Below are 20,644 nucleotides of genomic sequence, written 5' to 3' on the forward strand. Positions count from 1 at the left end.
AATACTCTCAGAAAAGCCTGGCGCAATCCATCGACTGTGTTTGGTCTCGGTGCGACGTTATTAGGTCTCCTCTGAATTTCATCCCAAAGATGTTCAATCGGGTTTAAGTCCGGACAAAAGGCTGGCCAGTGCATAACGTTGACACCGTTCTGCTGTAGAAAGTCCCGAGTCTGGGCACGGGCGTTGTCATGCTGGAAAACGTTGTTTCGATGACGTGCGAAATGTGATATGACGTAGGATTCTGGACGTTCTGTCGCACAACATGGCGGTCTTGTCGCATTGTGGTAACCCTTGGTCTACCAGTTCGGTGACGATCATCCGTGGTGTTGGTGGCCCGAAAGCGTTGCTGAAGCCTGTAGATGGTCCGAATATTGGTTATTTCTCGACATAAATATATGACCGTATTGATTTATTCTATTTGTTCACAATTTTAAACGAATAATGAATATCGCTTACTTCAAAAAAATATTTGTTTTTGAGGCTAAAAATACAGTTTTTGCCAAAATGAGACTACTTCCGGTGATAATGAAAATGTAAAATTTCATGAAATTGTAAATGGCATTGGTCATCACATGGTCAAAATGTTATGAAAATAGAATAATAATTGACACTTTTATGGGCCAAAACCTTTAAAAGTTACTTGTAGAAAATCATCTATTTCTCTGCAACTGAACAAGTTAGGAACCATTTTGTGATATCCATATAACCGTATATGTTGATTCAATCTAAAGGTAAAATTTTCAATACGTAGCAAATAATATCGATTTTAAAGGTTTTTTTTTAACAAAATGTCGTCTCTTCCGGTGCCAATTTTAAATTGTAATCAATTTGATATGACGTGTACTTGCTCCGTGCATCATCCGTTATCACTTTTATGAAAATCCAATAATAGCTGTCTCTTTTACAGGCAAAATAACGCGAAAAGTGATTCGTGCAAACTTGCCTATTTCTCTGCAACTGCACATATTACAGACTAATTTTGACATACATTGTCTTCCTATGGATTAATGCTACAAAATTATGAAAGTTGCGAAGAAATATTTTAAAATATGAAGACGATGAATGGGTTGTAATTAGCTGATTTGTACACCTTTTTTCATTGGATTTAAATATAATGTTAAACGAATACTAAATATAACTCACATAAAAAAAATTGTTTTGAAGGCTTAAAATACAGTTTTTGCCAAGATTACATTACTTCCGGTGATGATGAAAATGTTAAATTAGTTTTATGAAAATCGAATACTTATTGACACATTTATAGACCAAAAACCTTGAAAAGTGACTTGTAGAAAATCTACAACCGTACAAGTTAGAAACCATTTTGTGGTATCGGTATGATCGTATGGGTTCATTCGATTTGTTGATTGTAATCAAGTATCATAATTTTTAACAAATAACAGTACGACTCATTTGAATAAAATATTTGTTTTGTAGGCTAATTTTTTTTTGCAAATGACGTCATTACGGGTGACAGTGAAAGTTTTAAAATGGTTTGACCTCGTTGACAGTGACATTCGACATCAAATGGTGAAAGAAAATTTAAAATCGAATAATAATTGATTCTTTTACAGGCAAAATAACATGAAAAGTGACTGATGTAAAATTGCCTATTTCTCGGCAACTGCTTATATTACCAACAATTTTTAATGACTCATGCAAAATTGCCTATTTCTCGGCAACTGCTCATATTACAAACAAAGTTTGATATATATTCTCTTCGTATGGGCTATTGCTACGAGTTTATGAAAGTTACGTAGAAATGTTTTAAAATATGAAGACGCTGGATGGGTTGTAAACAGTCCCGTTGCTAGCCCAAAGCCTTTTATAAACGAGACGGATCAGAAAATGAAATGAAAATGGCGGGAAAGATCTCAAAAATAGAGGGAAAATATTGAAAAATGAAATGATATAATTTTAAATGGAACTTATATTTTGGGAATCAGATTGACCTCAGCTGTTGGAATATTTAGGTCAAATTTGTAAAATTTGAAAATTAAGGAAATAAATTGTCTTGTAAACAACTTTGTCGGCACCAAAACGGTCAGAGGCAAAATTCGAAATTTTCAAACATCAAAAATTTGACCCTGAGCCCGGCTATCCAGAAATGTATTCATTTCGGAAATAGGAGAGGTATTCTTAAAACTACGGCCTATTGTGTTCATTTTCACGTCCGTTAATGTGGATTTTTCACTTTTTTTCATATTCATTTCAAAATGGTGACCATCAGTTGACCAAAATAAAAATTCTGCTCCGATAGATTTTTAGGCATTCCTTCAAGGATTCAGAAAATGTAACTTCAATGTCTGTAAGTAAATATCGCAAAAGCCTTAGTGAATTTTGTATCACCATAAGTCTTCTGTCTGACGTGGAGAGCGTCTATGGGAAACCGGTCGCCACATCCTACGTACGACACATGCATCTTTTCTTACTACATATTTCTGTAGCCTTGTGATCGTCTAGAATTTGTCTCTAGCTGTCTTTACTTCTGCTTCACGTTGTGTATTTACTTCTTCCAGTTTCTTAAGACGTTTGTCTTACCAGGAATAATAATGCATAGTTCGCTTCTACATTTTATATAGCATATAACTGAATACAGGTATACAAGCATAGCACAAATTACAATACTATATAGCTAAAACCACTTCTCCACCCTATCCAGCCTCTCGGCTGTCTAGGAACCCAGATGTACCCTCGATCTCTGGAATCTAATGCAAGTCTGACTTACGGGGTTCCCCGGTTTCTTTTAAAGGTAAATGAATATCATGCACAATAAAGCGTGATCATGGCCCTGAACTTGTGTAATTAACAAAATGATTGGTTACTTTAAATCAAATGATGCAATTAGAATAATTCCACTCACGTGTAATTCTGGTGGTAAATAATTGACATATGTTTTCGATAAAGAGCTCGTTTTTATATGTCAACTGTCAATTACAGACTAAGTTGATTTAGTGCACACTATATATGTAAATATGTTTGAAATTACTAACATTCCAAAGATATTAATTAATGAAATATAAAGGCATCTTATTTCAAGAGCAAAAATTCTAGCAATATTATTACAATTTTCACGTTTCAAAATGGTGGCACTTCCAGTTCCATCGACAAACTCCATATTTTGTGTACGCATCAGTAATTTTTTAGCTAGTACAGAAGAAAGAAATTCAAGGCATTCTGACCTACTTTTTTTTCGATTTCTCAAAAATTTGTCCCTTAATTTCTCCAAGGGGAGATACGTTAGGAAATTCCTAATGACATCTTTCAAGTCGCATCGGTAAGATCTACTTACATTCCAAATTTCATGAAAATCGTGCAGATATTAAAGAAGTTGTCAAATTGGTCTCAACTTCCCGGACGAAATCACAGCGACGAAATTTCGAAATACGAAATTCTGAAACTGCAGGTGAAAATGAATTTCGTCAAGGTTAGATTCTGACATATAAGATTTATGGGAAAAAAATAATAATCTTAACAGAAACAATAAGCTTTCATATGTAATATGAAAGCTTATAAGAATCCGAACAAAAAACAATATTGTTTCACACTGCGTAGAAACCCTAATAAATGTGAAATTACGATGAAAGTATGTTAACAAATAATCGTCGTGAAAGAAATTGATAGTCGGTCGATATTTTCACATTAAGTGAATATAATCAATGCATTTTTATGGACCAAGAGGGGCGATGTGAAAAGCTCGCACAAAGAGTGTACTTCCGGGACCCTACTATTTACCATAATGACTGCTGATATTATAACGCCTTACTAAATACAAATGGTGTTGTAATGAATATTAGAGTTTGAAACAGAGGCGAAAATCATGCCGGGGCTGATTTATTTAAACCCATCGACTCAAAACTTGCAGTCAACGAGTAATGGTGTGTTCAATTTACGTAGGGTTAGTGTCTATTTTATAATATTATATTATAGGCTAGCCCTTACCTTCCCATTCACATTTCCCGAATAAAAGCATTGTTTAATTTTTTAAAAACGTAACTAGTAAACAACACCGGTTGACCAGGTCTATGGTGGCCTTTTGGCATCAGTTTATCGGAATGGTGGTATATATTGAAATAAGTTACAAAAACAGTGAATTGGTAGAACCGCCTTCTATATACAAGAAAATGGATCATAAGCAAGTTATTCATAATGACGTACTGGCACAGTAGTAAAGCGCCATCTGCTGAAGAGTATGGGGTGTAACTGGTTATAATGTCACAGCCGGCTTCTTGACTGCTAATTAAATGATTTATGTTTTTGAAACTATTTTGAGTTGATTTATATTTTTGAAATTAAATCGTAGATAAAATGGTAACGGCTGTTCGATTATGAACAAGCATTAGATTAAAATTAAAGAACATTGTACCGGTATATGCTGTATTTCTAATTCTGGCATTATTGAAATTTTAACAAGTATTCTGATTGGTGAAATACGCATTATCAAAAGGAATCAAAATCCATTTATTCTCCATTCGACGGAGAATTTTCGACCAATCAGAATTCTTGATACGCTTCAATCATGGTGCAGTCATAAATTAAAATCTATTGCCTTTTGTCAATTTAGTGATGTTCACCTCTTCTGAGATATCAAATTAGAACCCCCAAAGCCTTACTGCTCAGGGTTCTATTGATTCAAGAATATGTACTGTACTAATTTGATATTTGTGAATTTTCATGCACCGTTAAACGATTTCTGCTGACATATATTTAAGATGTACTTAGGAACAAAACATCTCCAGTATCCGTGTTTCGATTCAGTGAGCACAACTGAAGAGTATGGGGTGTAACTGGTTATAATGTCACAGCCGGCTTCTTGACTGCTAATTAAATGATTTATGTTTTTGAAACTATTTTGAGTTGATTTATATTTTTGAAATTAAATCATAGATAAAATGGTAACGGCTGTTCGATTATGAACAAGCATTAGATTAAAATTAAAGAACATTGTACCGGTATATGCTGTATTTCTAATTCTGGCATTATTGAAATTTTAACAAGTATTCTGATTGGTGAAATACGCATTATCAAAAGGAATCAAAATCCATTTATTCTCCATTCGACGGAGAATTTTCGACCAATCAGAATTCTTGATACGCTTCAATCATGGTGCAGTCATAAATTAAAATCTATTGCCTTTTGTCAATTTAGTGATGTTCACCTCTTCTGAGATATCAAATTAGAACCCCCAAAGCCTTACTGCTCAGGGTTCTATTGATTCAAGAATATGTACTGTACTAATTTGATATTTGTGAATTTTCATGCACCGTTAAACGATTTCTGCTGACATATATTTAAGATGTACTTAGGAACAAAACATCTCCAGTATCCGTGTTTCGATTCAGTGAGCACAACTCGTCAATTGACTGACAGCACTGTCGTTGTTTCATTAACATCCATACGTCATTCTCTATAGATACGATGTATCAATATAGTCGATAAGTTAACATGGGAATACAGAATAATTCATGCAGTAGATGCTGAACGTCTGATCTTCATCTTTAGCAATAACTATTCTTAAAGTTGATGATCTCTGGAGTCTTAGAAAAATTTCTAGAGCGAAACAATAATTTGTGAGAATACTAGAAAATGAACTATACTTGCTTGTTATGTGATTGTGGCAGTATTTGAGATTGTGTAATATCACTGTTCGTTCGATATTAGAAGAGCATGACGAGAATTTAGATTGATTTGTAATTACACAGAAGTATTGGATTTGTTGGACAGGTTCGTCTCAAGTATATATCATTTGAAAAACAAGTTACAGACGATTCTTATAGTATATTAAGCAGTTTAACTGTTGGTTAATGCCCATTTCAGATGATTTATGAGTCGCGATGTCGTGGAAAAGTGAAGTTTGGTTTGCCCTGGGTGAATGCTGTTTCTATTTGATATCAATTATTTGGGCTTTATTAGTGAGGTTAATACTTATACTTCACACATATGTGTCATTATGGAAAGTTGTAACTCAAACAAATGACGAACAATATTGGTACCTTCTGGGTCTAGTGTCAATACAACTTGGTGAACTAATCTACAGGGTTGCTGTCTGTAAGGGAAATGAAGGGATGTGGTAAGTGTTTTAAACATACTCATGTATATATCTAAAAACTATACATAAGCGCGGGGAAATAGCATCATTTTAATAGCTTATACCTATAGTACGAATCAGATCACAAAAGAATTTTTCATCACTTTTTTATAGAGAAAAGCTTGATGTTTTAATCAAATTGTCATAAGGGCAAACGGCCTTGAAAATTATTTTTTATTATGCCCTTCCTTTACTTTAAAAGAGCCGCTAGCGCGTTTGGGTGAGGGCATTTATAAATTTATTAATCAATTATTCTGAAAATGATTGATTTATATATTATTTGGTTTAAAATACTGTGTTTGCCCATTGAATACAGATAGACCGCCGTTGATGGTGCACTTTATACCGCGTTTATAAAGTTATCATCTTTGTTTATTCTCTAACTAGTAGCTAGAAATGACGATAATATCTAAATGACTGACCGTTCTATCAATAGTCTAATGATGTACTTGAGTCAAAATGTGCTTATACCACATACAATACTGCTTCTCATTTAATTTACAAGCCCAAATACTCAAACATATTTGTTAAAATCCCTGTATCTGCATAAAGGTGATTATGTTACCGCATGTAATATTATCAGTTAACAGGTATGAAAGCAAATCATGGGTTTCACGGAACGCGTGGTTATCTTTTATTTCAATATCTAACGTTTATGCTATGTTCTTTGGGAGTTAACCAAAACCAGAGAACCTGGTGAAATCTCACTAGGTTATGCCACCGCAATGCTTGTAATGCGTCGTTGCAAGGCGTGCCATTTCGGTGGTAGCCGTCTTACGCACTGTCTACTAAATGAGCTGCCAAAGATGGGCTGCATTGGTAAGCATTGAGCCACAATAACACTATTTACATCCCACTTCTATTCGTTGCCACTGGCAACTTTTGATAAAACTGTCCTGTTTTATTGCAATGGATGCTTTAGAGTATCCGTATTGTATAGAAAGAGTACTGTTCATTTCTGATACACGGATACTTTTATACCGTTAAAGATACCTATCAAGCAATAAGTAGCGGACGTTTCGTCCGACCCAGATCGCAAATGATAACAATGGCTCTAACCATTGTACATGAAACAACTAGTCAAAATCATAGTAACAAAACAAAATGGGGGGAACTACATGGCAGTTCAAAAACATATACAATGACATTAAATTAACATAACAACATATTACAAAAATCAATTATTATACATATCAATTGGCATCTATTTCATAATTTGGTTTGATTTATATTAATATGCAAAAAATATAAATTAGAATATTGAATAATTATTTTAATTAATTGTGATGATAGAAGGCACAGTTCTCTTGCTGGACACTTCACAGGCATTGATAATAAGCAGGATGAAGAAAACGCCTAGAAAGTCATAAACTTTATTACAAATAAATTTCAACGGAAGAACCATCCGCCGATGCATACTTTCACCAGGAATGACCCACGTTTCGCATTTCTTTTACACTACATTTAATAATATCGCAGTCCTCTACGCCATAGACAAGTTGTTTTGACGATGTGGTCTAAACAAACACGTGATTGTTTTACGCTCAGAGTATCATAGCAAGACGCACGTGTAAATACTACTCAATTCGTCTCTCCACTGCGAAATCATTCTACCATGAAATGTAACGTGAGGCTCAGAAAGGGATAAATAATGAAAGAGCAGAAAGTATTTGTCACTTTTCGGTTGAAACGACTCGATAATAAATACAATTTTTCACATTTTGCTTCACAATACTCGATAGAAATGTGATGTAAGTAACTTATTAGCACCTTTCCTCGGTGTATCGGTGAATATCAGGACAGTTTTGGTCGGGAGCCGCCTCGGCTGGGCCCCTCGACCAAAACTGTCCTGATATTCACCGATACACCTCGGAAAGTGTGCTAATAATATTAAATTAGGGTGACCCACCATAAATAAATATCTCCATATATCTCGACAATTTCGCCACAATATTTATATATATGCCAAGCCTCAAATCAGTTACGTGCCCTTGTTTTGAAAATAGTCTCGCTTAACCAGTCTATCGACCATTCTAGGGCTGATTGACAGGTCGGGATAATCAAGACTCCTTTTTTACGAAACATAACAGAAAGCTAGAACAAGAAATTGAATTTAGAAATGAGCACGTTAGCTAGCTCAACAATTGTTTTAAGAAGCTTGTAAAAGTAAAATGAAACTACTGCTAGTATCATGTTCCTGTCTAACCCGAGTGTTTCTGAGATATTATTTGTACTAAACCAAAAGATGCCGCTCTTAACGGTACAGTTAATGATAAAGCGATTTAAAAAATGAAACGAACGTAATTTCTAAATCTGCTGTAATAACCAAGAAGCTTAATTTCACTGCTATTCAAAATCGTCAACAATAATTTTTTTACGGCTGTTATAGTTGATAGATTTGTAGAGAATTGCACGTGCCATGACTATTTATAGTATCATACTGTCAGAAAGTTGGCCTCGACACGGCGAATGTGCACGCTTCAGTGGTAGTCTCGAACTATCAGCGGTGGACTGTGTTTCTGTAGGTGCGTGGGCCACCCTAACTACTACTTGTTTACGCATAGGTTAAACATACATTATGCAAGAGCAAAATCTGATTATTGCAAGTCTTAATTTAGGCGTCAGATGTTATAGAAATTATAAATTAGATCTTTATTTAAACAACAAGCCCAAAATCAACTCTGTAGACCCACGGATGGCTCGGCTACAGCTCGGATTTAAATAGGATTTCACTCATTGATAAATTGAAATATGGCGCACCCTGATGAGAATACGTCAGTTAGATCGAGGCTAAATGATAGAGTGTACTTAGCGAGGCCGCTGTAGAGCGTTTCCGCATGCCATTGAAAACTTTTCTTGATAATCGAGATATGTAGGTGGAGTTAACGCCTGTCAATCAAACTATCGACCAAGGTGATGGCACATTTCACTACCATTTCTAGGCAAATATTACAACGATGATAACTATGTTCAGAATAAAGTAATTTGACTGAAATTTTCAATATATTCTTTTTTCATCATCTACTTTTGAACTGTTATAGCAAGAATGACCAACTCTCTATAAAAATCTCCCATAATGTATCTTTAAGTATTGTTCGCGCATTGTTCATGTTTGTCGCGTGTAGTGGATTCCCATGGCACGTACTGACACGCATTGATACGCACCGTCGGCAGTGTTTGTTCACGCATGGTTTACGCACGTAGCATACACATGGCACAACACGACATGACACGCACGCCTGTATCCTTCCAACACCCCTCACGCTCGTTAATCATTGATACGCCGAAGTGCACCATTGCGGGAACGAAAATCGTTCAAGTAGCAGGGTGGCTTTAGATAATACTAGGTTCCCACTGTCGTGCGTTACGATAGGAATGTACCTATTGGGTCAACACGATTGCCACGACTGACTTCAATGTGTTATAAGACCTGGTGGGATCACCCCTAACACACCCAAAGGACGCATTTGTCACCGAGGGCGCTACACGGCGATTCAACCACGAATGAACCACGAATTGGCAACGAATTTGCCGAATGCGTTCTCGAATGGGCCGAAAGATTCACGAATTGTCTCGCATCGTTTACGATTAGTTTACAATTGGTTGAATCATCTACGAATCAACTAAGAATCGGCTACGATTTTCTCGGCTATATAAAGAAGCGGTGTCGATTGGTTTACAACATAAAAGTTTCCGGAGCCCAAGTGACAACATCTACCACGAATTACCACGAATATCTCCATGATGCCACCGCAATCCCTTTTGGGTCCGCCAAGGTAAAGGGACGCGGCAAAGACAATCGACCACGGGAACAAGGGGAATAGGACGGCGCCACAGGTCCTACACCTTTACGGGATGACATCCCCGCAGTAGAAGAGGGCTCAGAAGATATGCCCCCACCCCCTTAGGAGCGACCACTGAACGATGACTAGTCGCATCAGGGGCATCAGAACCACGACGAAAAGGCCCTTGTAGTTGTAAAACCAATGTCGAATTTGGGTGGTTTCTTGATGGCTGTCTGCTTGCCACCCAAGACACATTTCATTGGCCTTGGAACTGCTGGGCAATGGCCTCCCAGTCATCCTTGGTCTGGGCAGTGGATTGACCTCGTCCTTCATCTATTCAATGATGGCCTGGATGCCATATCTGAAGTCATAGTGGAGGGAGGGTCTCCTGTAGCAAGGTGTCTGTGTGTCACTGTCAGCTTCAGTCCATATTCTAGGGATGGTCTCATGTGTGTGTGTTTCTTCTGGATGATCCCAGATTCAATCCTCAATCTGCTTTAGCGGCCGAATTCGAGGCCTTCGATGGGGTATCAGCCATGGTCGAACCCACCAAAGCTTGCGTCTTCCCTGACTTATCCCCAGGTTCTCAGCTATCAGCAGTTGGTGTTGGTATTCTTATTTCATGGCCAGATGACGGGTTCGGCAGTGGTCGGCGGCTTTTTGTAAAGTTCAGGGACCCAAGAATACCCCAAATTGCCACTAATAGTGCCATATATAGTAAACTTTTCGTAGATTTATCGGCATCGTTCGTGGAGAGCGTAGTGTATTCGTAACTGAATTCGGCATGTAAGTGAATAATTTGGGATATACGTAACTGAATCGCTACAGTTTATAGAAGATTATATCATTTCATACCTTTATCGTAACCCTGTCTTGACATTTTGTTGCCGAATCACTACGAATTTCGATTTATTTCAATTCGGGACGATTGGTGGTATTCGTAGCCCATGCGAAAGCGGTACATCAGTCAACAAAACATATTAAGAGATTAAAACACCTTAGTATTGACATAAACAGATCTTTCTTGATATTTAGGACTACATCATATTCCCTTTCCTCAACCCCATACAACCGTATGATTCTAACTTTTGTAGCGGAAAATGGTCGTCAGTTTGTTCATTATTAATAAATGCATTGTCTTGGAATCGTGTAGGGTTACGAACTCATACCCACGGCGCTAGATGATTATACACACGTTAGTGTTTTCTTTACTATATAATTGTAAACAATAAAATCATCAAATAATAATCAAATAATAAAATAGAATACTATATTATGGAAATCGGATCACATACATTGTATACAGAAATGAAACCCATGTCAAGATAAAACATATCATACTCCTGAGGATTATTATCGAGATAAATACAAAATGAGGAAATATTATTAAGGATCGTTATAATATGTAAAACTATTCTTCATAATTATCTTTATTTCGTTTCGGTTTCAATTTTGTTACGCCTACACTACTCAAAGATCAAACTTCTTTATCAATTCGCTTTCATTCATGTCTAATTTTAGCCAACCTGTCAACCTGATTCGTTAAAATTGTTTGAGTTACTTTTATAGCATACGTGTTCTGTTTAAAATGCGATAAACTTTTACTTTGATTCCTTTGTTGCATGCGGCATTGTGTTAATATATTAAATATTAATCCTTCACCGTGCAATACTTATTTGATCTGAATGACTTTCCATTAAAGCACAACAAGAGATTGTTATGATATCCAGAAGCATAAAGTTAAAAAGCCATAAACAGGGATGCAGAAATCCAAAAACAAAAAAACTAAATGTTCAGTAGAATAAAATATTATGTTTCTTTTTTTTAATTCGATGATAAAACGTGCATTTGTTTTACGCTTTTGTAATGGGAACTGAAAGATCTGAAATGTTGATTTTCGCTATCGATTGTTTTTTATTTTGTATATGTATTGTCTCGTAGTAAAATATCCCATAGTGTAGTTTACAAAGCAAAACGGAAGCTCTGAGTTCATGAAAGTATATAGATGTAAAGTAAGGTTTCTGACCACATTTCGTGTGCCAAGAAAACGTTACTTGTTTGTTTATTTGTTTGTTAATTCCACATTGAAATTTTTAATCAAACAACAAAATGTGCCGAAGCCACATCATTGAGCAGTTAGGAAATGGTCGCTCAAATTGCTTGGTTAAATTATAAATTTCAGTTTTCAATTATACACCATAATAGTCCAAAAGATATATAGACAGAGTTGATACTGACATAACGTGGAATTTTGGGACCTATATATGACCAAAGTGACATGGAAACTAAACTCTGGGGATTTTTATAAAACAAACCCCCAGGTTTAAAGATTTCAGAACTGAACGGTTTCCAGGAGTCTTTCTCATAGACATAAATATACTTTATATAAGAGCTAAATCTGCCTATTATAATTAATTATACTAAAAATGAATAATAGGGACTTTCGTTATTGTCTTAACAATGGTAGCAATGGAAATGAAGACTACACTATTCTTATCAAAACTTCCAACACCGACACCTTTGCTGAAAATATAGTAGTTTGACTGAAATTTTAAATATATACTAAGCAGTAAATGAAACGTTAGGTTGGTATGTTACCCTGAATAGACGCATTGCATAAAACTTGCCAAATGTTTTTATTGTATATTTGTGACCACATCTCCAACTTTACCTGAGCAATAAGGCAACCCAAACACAAAATTGAACCCTGGAAATGTTCTCAAAAACGCAACCTGGCTTCTGAGATGGTATAGTGTTCTCCATGATTTTCATGTAACTCATGGTGCACGTGCTGTACACCGGGACCAGCCCTATAAAATGCACCCCCATACCTGGTTGAATCATTCACAATATAACATCAGCAGCATACCACGACTCACGACAGCTGAGAGGAACCAGGCGCATGGCTGACTCGACGCTGGTCACACTGCCCAAGCCGTTGTTAATCACTTCCAGGTCAATGTTCGGTCCATCTACAGGCTTCAGCAACGCTTTCGGGCCACAAACACCAGGGATGATCGCCCCCGAATTGGTAGACCAAGGATTACCACAAGGCGACAAGACCGCCATGCTGTGCGACAGCACGTGCAGAATCCCTTCACACAGGCATCTGAGACAACACGTCAGACAGTGGGAACACACGGAAGACCCATCAGTACCGATACAGTGCGCCGACGTCTCATCAGAGAGAACATCCATTGCAGTAGACCTTACCGTAGACCGATCCTCACCCCCTCGCCATCGCCGTAAACGTCTACAGTTTGCCCAACAACACCAGAACTGGTGACACACGCAGTTGAGAACTATTCTGTTTACAGATGAGAGTCGGTATTGCGTATCAACTGCAGATGGCCGGACCAGAATATGGCGTCGACGTGGCCAGCGTCATTCTGACCAATTTGTCATGAAACGAGATTCATGGGGAGGTCCAAGCATAATGGTTTGGGTTGGAATCGGCCTGAACCAGAGAGTGGGCCCTGTGGTGTTCCAAAATCTTGGTCCAGGGAGAGGAGGCAGCATCACAGCAGTGCGCACGTAATCGAAACAACGTTTTCCAGCATGACAACGCCCGTGCCCACACCGTCAGAGTTACTCGGGGCTTTCTACAGCAGAACGGTGTCAACTTTGTGCACTGGCCAGCCCTTAGTCCGGACTTAAACCCGATTGGACATCTTTGGGATGAAATTCAGTGGAGACTTGATAACGTCGTATCGAGACCAAACACAGCCGATGGATTACGTCAGGCTTTTCTGAGAGTGTGGTTCCAGGTGCCAATGGCGTTCATCAATCGTCTGGTCCACTCCATGTACAGACGCTGCGCTGCTGTTATTGACACTCACGGTAGACACACCAGATACTGATGTATAGACTGTGTACAGACTCTAAACCTTCTCGTAATGTCTTTGAATTGTGACGAATTAATCACTAATGTGTCAACATACTGTTCACAAAAAATTGCTTTGATGCAGTTCCTAAGTCGTTTTCTAGAATGATTTGATTAAAGTGCCTCTCTGATTTTGAAATCGTAATGACTTTTTTTTGGGTTTTTTTTGCTGTTTAGTTTATTACTTTTGCATGATCTATTTTTGAACTATGATAGCGAGGACTATCAGCACTTTACCTAAATCTTACATAATGCTCATGCAATCAGGTTTATTCACTGAACGATATAGCTGGTACCTCACCTTTAAATGTATGGTCTATAAGAATGACTCATAAAGATATTTTAATGACTTGTACTAAACGATGTGAACTAGTCGGGCGAAACTAAGAATATTTACATGCACATATATTAAATATTTGTCCACAGAAAACAAAAATCATTACTTGACCGAAATTCGTTAAATTTTGTGTAGATATAAATTCACCTTGTCGGTTACTTTATCTATATGTATTGTTTAATATAGTGATAAATAATAATGTCTGCAATCAAACATCAATAAGTTGAACATGGGAAATCAATTTATCGGAACAATAAATGATTAACAAAGGTTATCAGTTTCATGTCCGATAGGTCTGTAGTTGATAAGAGGTCAACTATCTATGAAGATTTTATTCACCGTGTAAGCTAAATATATTTTCCCTAAAGAGGGTAAACATGCTGTCGATCGGGGTTCCAAAATGACCTAGTCTCTCTCTCTCTCTCTCTCTCTCTCTCTCTCTCAGAGCCCATGAAAGAGGCCTGATAAAAATGAAATTTCAGGATAATGTGCTCTATTTAATTCTTAGTTTCTAGGAAGTTGGGACATTAGTTCGATAACAAAAGGAAATTTCATCACGATCGATTATCCCATTAATATCATAATTTGTTCTAATTTCACATTTCACTGGGTATGAACATCCTCATTAATGGCTTTAACTTTAGATAAACATATTTTACTTAATAAACACAACAGTATGCCGGCTATAGGTTTGTAATAGTAAACATTTCTTTAAAGCTTGTGTGCGTTTTTTTCTTGAACCTTGTTCTTGGTGATCTTTGGGCGATTATATTTATCCATATTAACGGTTTCAATTCTAATGTTGAGATGGCATCACAACCCCAATATTGTGTCAGATTTAATTGTCCCGGGAGACTAATCATTTTCCGTATTTAAATTTAGCAAAAAAGAGACATAAAATGCTTTTAGATAATAATCTAATCTGGGAAATTGTGCGTTAATTTCGAAATAACTGAAAAAAGGAAAAGTTTATTTATAGGTATGGGTAAATATCAAATGAACTACTACAACAGTTTTAATGTCCTTCAAAATTCTACGATCAACTGAAAAATCATTTATAACCAAGGTACAACGGGAATCTTATAACCCTGTATAAGATGACTGACCGTTATAAGTTCAAGTATGCCTCCTATACGTGACGTCACATCACGAGGCGTCGATCATTGGCTCGATGGCACGTGCATTGTTTACATAAGATGTTGTAGTGTAAACCGGTCCGGACAGAATGGTGCCGTTTACTCATTTTATATACCCATTTACAATAAATAGGAAATATTTAATTTGCAGAAGGAAAAAAAGTTGATATTGAGTTATAGACAGAATTTATCCAGACGTACGACAACTGGACATTTCTTTGAAAACGTATATCAAAGTTTCAATGAGTTGGTTGGGACTAAAACAAAGGGTCTTAAGAGCCCTCCACAAAAATGTGGATTTGGTGATTTTCTTATACCAAAAGAAAGTAGATGGAAACCTTTGCGTATAAATAACAAATATTTGGGGCCTAGCAAACACATTAACTTCCCACGTACTAATGGCCGTTTAACATCTTATTGAAACAATGGAAGATAATATTAAGATAAATATTTAATAATTATTTGTTATAGATAATCACGGTCTGATATTAATAAACAGATAGTAGAAATATGAAACAAAAAGGATGGGTCTTGAAGGAGGTCAAGGGTTATATTATATTGGCAATAAACCAAACCCATAACTGTTTTATCAAGAATTTTAAAATCCCGGCTGAAATATTTTGGATCCTAAATCGTGGTTGTAAAATTCCACGTTTATTTTATTTTTGTTTACAATAATAATATATTGTAAATATACTCTTGATAAAATTTTGTTGAATATATTATAAACAAATTGTATAAAGATTTATTTACTTATACTTTTTGTTAGTAAAAGCTTTAAAATCCTTGGATCAGATGTATGTGATATAGTACATTTTACTAAAATTTCTCAATACTGTACATCAGTCAAGAGTGTTATTTAATAACTTTTTAAAACTATTAACTTCAGGCTAATGATATCATAAGTAATACCCCTTAGTATCGTCTGCGCCAATGCCATTCTTCAGATTCAAAAATGAACCCTCCCTACTCACCACTGCTATTTATTAGCAAATCTTTTTGTTTTAATTGTTGATTGGATAACGAACATATCGTGCTAGCCAATGGAAGTCTACTGTACAAATAATCAAAAAACATTGCGCACTTTAGTCACGTGGTTAATAAAATGGTAGTGACACAAAAATATAAAAAAAGAAAAGTAATTCAAGAATAAATTGTCTTCAGAGGTAAATAGCTCAACGTGTACTAAAACAACGATTTTTATTTCTCTATATTCCAGGGTTTGTCCATGTTTCTTTTTTTATCTGCTGAGTACAGTTCCTTCAATCTGGATCCTAGAATTGGACAGGCTAGAACAGTATGATCTGATTTCCCAGAATGTAACAGCTTCAGGTGTGGCATTGTCATCGGTTCAAGGGGTAAATATCTTTATAAACTCCGCCGTTATTTCATTCTGCTTAAACTCTTTAGATGGATTTCTGGTGATTTTTATCTTGATTTCCACCAAGGTTCCATTTAGTATAGCATATTGTTTTCTTTTAAGTGTGTCTTTTTGTCGTTTTCGGTAAACTTATGGGCCTAATGCATTATATAGAGGCTATACAGAGAGAAAACACAAACTCGACATTTATAATGGATATTGCGAGTCTTTTCCACAACTACAACTAATGGCGTGTATATAAGTGTTAATTGTGTAGAAGAGCTACACGTCTATCTTTTGGTTTTCAAACTATAGCCCAAAAGCATAGACTTGATGCTAATGGCGTCTTTGGTTCACTCAGGGCATCACGCCATAGTCTCTGTTACCCAGACTACCACGGACACTGTAGGCCTATTGTGCACACCCTTTCGTAGTGCTATGTATGTTGTTAGCTTCAATGTTCATTTCTTACTTGATTTATTTTTCAGATAAGTATACCAATAAAATTAAGTGCTGATGTCTGGGTGTCGGTCATAGAACAGTCTTTGTTGTTTCTGCTAATTTTATGTCGTTGGATACTTCCGCGAGGGGAGATCACTCGTGACCAACTTTCTCAACTCTTGTTTGTGTATATTGGTATGGCTTCAGATATTATGGAGTTATTTGTGTTATTTGATGAACAAACAGTGAGAAATGACAGGGTGTTGGTCTACATCATTCTAGTTGTTTGGTCCATCAGTTTACTTCAGTTTTGTCTGGTTCTCACGGCTACTCGTAATCCCAAAAAGGCCAGAGTAGCAACAGTCCACCCCACTGAATCATCCGCACCAACGAAAGGCAAGAAAAAGAAGGATGTATTAATAATGTGTCTGACGACAGAAGTGTGGAGTTTGTTGGTGACATTCCTCATGCAAGATGGTCCGTTTTTGTGCGTTCGGTTGTACGCGTTGATTAGATATACACTCATAACTTACAATATTCTGTTCTTTACGTGTAAAAATTTACTGGTGGTGATGCTGCTGACATATCGCCTTATTGTCTTGTGTTGTCAAAATGACGAGAATGAAAAGGACGACGATGAAGAAATTATAATTGGGCAACAGGAGAAAAAGGATGCTGTAGAAGCTGCTGATTATGATAATGAGAAACCGACAAATGGCAATTTCGTTAGTGTTATGAATGTAAATTAGCATTATACAATGATCCTCACTGGCGCTAAATCTGTTCCGAGTCAGTGTAAATGAACTTTTACTTGTTATAATGTATTCTTGTTTATTACTGAAATGTCTTTCTGGTTGATATTAGATAAACTATAACCTATTTTGTTGTCTCCTAATTGTGAATTATGTCAATCTTGTGTGATGAGTTTGTCGACGGATATATTACTATTATTTAATATTTTATGTGGTGTTTTTTTTTTAAATTTGTTAAATGTCCTCCACCGACTAACATTCTTTGTCTAAATGTGGACACATTATTCCTTATAATCGCCGTATTAAACTCCCAAGGCTCCATGTTTTTTAATGGTGAGGGCGTTCAAACATATAAATATGTCTTCTATAAGAAGTTGATTGCGAAGTAGAAATCACCAGCATTCCTCCCGCCGCAAAAACTATATCAACACTGATATGGCTAAAATTCTTACATATGACGGTATAATAATCGCATGCATTAATGATACTCACTGCTCTCTAATGTCTATTACGACTTCACATAATCAGATTATAGAAAAACATAACTGATGTAAATGTTCGTTCTCTTCCAGTGTCCCAGTTATAAAACATAGATTTCTTTAACGTTACTATAATAACATAATAACTCGTATCCTCTTCACTAATGTCCTATTCACGCGTATATAAATAACATGCACTATATGTTGGGCTACCCGCTTTGAACCTCTACTCCATGCCCCTCCATTTTCAAGTTCGACGATGGAACTTTTATTCTGTTGAATCAGACAAATCGTCAATCACAAATTTCCCAGCTCTCGAAAACAACAATCTTCTTTGATGAGTGCCTGGAATACATTTCATTGTAAATAAAACTGAATGTTCAAAACAAATGGGAGCCTCATTTACCTGGAACACTAGTCTATGGTCTTTTTAAACCCAAAACTTTAATCATATACATAGTTTTTAATAACCATTAATCTCTATTTATTAACTCGTCACGACCTTATACTGGATGGGATAAATGATTTGGAAAAGAGTCCAGTATACGACATGGTGTATACTTAATAAATAGAACAATATAGAGAGACGAATTCTTGAATTACCACAATGCTTTACTTGGCCTGTTTAACAATTTCAGTGTCAATTTATCAGAAAAATCCACCTACCCGTAATAAATATTTCCACGGAATTTTCACCAGAGTTATCTATCCCTGGTCATCGAGACACACATATATAGTCCGACAGAACTATGGCTGAACCTGGAAATTGCATAAGTTCTTTTATGATTGATTTTAGTAGCCTGGGTGTACTCTTTCGGAATCTGCCGGGTGAGTCTGGGTCAACCTTGAGCGTTTTGAGAAATTCAAGACGGCGTCCAAGACGGCCTCCATTTCAAACAATCCCCTTTAACTCATAGCAGTTAGTCTAGGAAGCTATTTTTGGTGTCGAGCCGTATGTTTTTGGGGCCAATGAATACAACGAAATCGTTCATTATATTGTGGGGTGATTTACATGATAGTAAAATTCAAAATGCCAGACAATATGGCCCATTAACTCGATCACGGCGGTTGGGGCGATTTTTTCACCAAGCCAAACTGTATCTAGAGACAAACTATATGGTTCTGGACATAGGAGCATATGAGTGATACGATAACACCACATGCATGCCTATCGGGGATCCCAGGGCCACATGGGACGAACATGAAAAGGAGGGCACAATTAAGCTGTGTTTTGAACATTTAAAAAACAAACTCTATACCCGCAAAATACGAATATAACCACCATAAAACTAATAATATTCAGTTTAATCCGTTAGTCGTGTGTCTGGTTGCATCCTGCGACAACACATGCGCAAAATACTGTAATTCTTGGCAATCCCTAGTGCAGTTACAAGCAAGCTTACTACATGGGGTGTCACTCTTGCATCCACATCTGATGAGCTACATGAAAGACCCCATATATGCCAAAGTGCTATACAATCTTTAAATATTCTGTCCTCTATACATACCAGTGAAAGCTGCCAGTGCAGCACGTAACCTTTTGCGTTACGAAAAGCTTGTTTGGTAATCCAGCCATCGTTGTATTCGCTGTCTATGTTTCACAATAGCTTCTCGACAACTCACTACAGCGAAACAATGGTAAATTATTGGCATGAGGAATTTAGGGATGTCAATGAGACAGATTGCCAGACAGTTCAATCACCATCCTTCGACCATTAGTAATGACGTAAAGGACCGTCAATATTCTGGTAAATCTCGCAGATCAGATGACCTCTCTTGGCACGAATAACATAGTGCCGAGCCTGTCATAATTGGAACATGACGTCATAGTGAAAAATTCACTTGTCGGATGATGAAAGTCGCTTTCTCTTGATCATAACTCATGGTAGAGCACGGGTTTGGAGACGTACAGGGCTGGGCTGTGGAGTCCAGCAGGAGACAGTTTATTGTAGTTCCTTTCGTGCATTTGAATCTAAAGAGCATCACAGAAAGTAGTGATTTGGGCCTTCAAATTTGTGACCCTGCAGGTCAGAGCATCGGAGTCTAAATTTGCTAGGAATTATTTGGAACTTCCGCTGACCGTTATATATCAAATGGAGTGATGGTCAGAGAATATTTTAAGAGTTCTCGATTTTCTTGCAGGGGTACCACGTTTATTCCATTCTCTTATACCGGATGGGATAAATGATTTGAAAAAGAATCCAGTACGACATCGAATTTCTTTTACTCTATCTTCGTTTCTATTGGAATATGACTTGTATTTGTTGGTTTAAGATCTATGAGATTCTTAAGATAAGGAGGAGTTAGATTATTGATAATTTTGTATAGCACTTTTAGGCAACAGTTCGGGGTCATCTCAATGTTTAGCGTTATCAAAGAGGGA

The 20,644-nt window shown here is 36.6% G+C and overlaps 1 protein-coding gene across 3 annotated transcripts in view; it reads left to right on the forward strand.

Annotated features, from left to right (window-relative positions):
* LOC126811469 (transmembrane protein 26) overlaps positions 1 to 19,362 on the forward strand; it is a 34,420-nt gene extending 15,058 nt beyond the window's left edge. For 2 of the 3 annotated variants that reach the window (XM_050537111.2, XM_050537110.2), the window contains exons 2-3: positions 16,449 to 16,587; positions 17,078 to 19,362. In XM_050537111.2, coding sequence (XP_050393068.1) covers positions 16,449 to 16,587; positions 17,078 to 17,779 — 841 coding nt within the window. In that variant the 3' untranslated portion in view covers positions 17,780 to 19,362. Of the gene's footprint in view, positions 1 to 5,817; positions 6,071 to 16,448; positions 16,588 to 17,077 lie in introns of all 3 variants that reach the window. The other variant, XM_050537108.2, reaches the window with a different exon arrangement.
* Positions 19,363 to 20,644: the final 1,282 nt, after the last annotated feature.

This window comes from Patella vulgata, chromosome 2 (assembly GCF_932274485.2).
Source record: "Patella vulgata chromosome 2, xgPatVulg1.2, whole genome shotgun sequence".
Taxonomy (NCBI): domain Eukaryota; kingdom Metazoa; phylum Mollusca; class Gastropoda; family Patellidae; genus Patella; species Patella vulgata.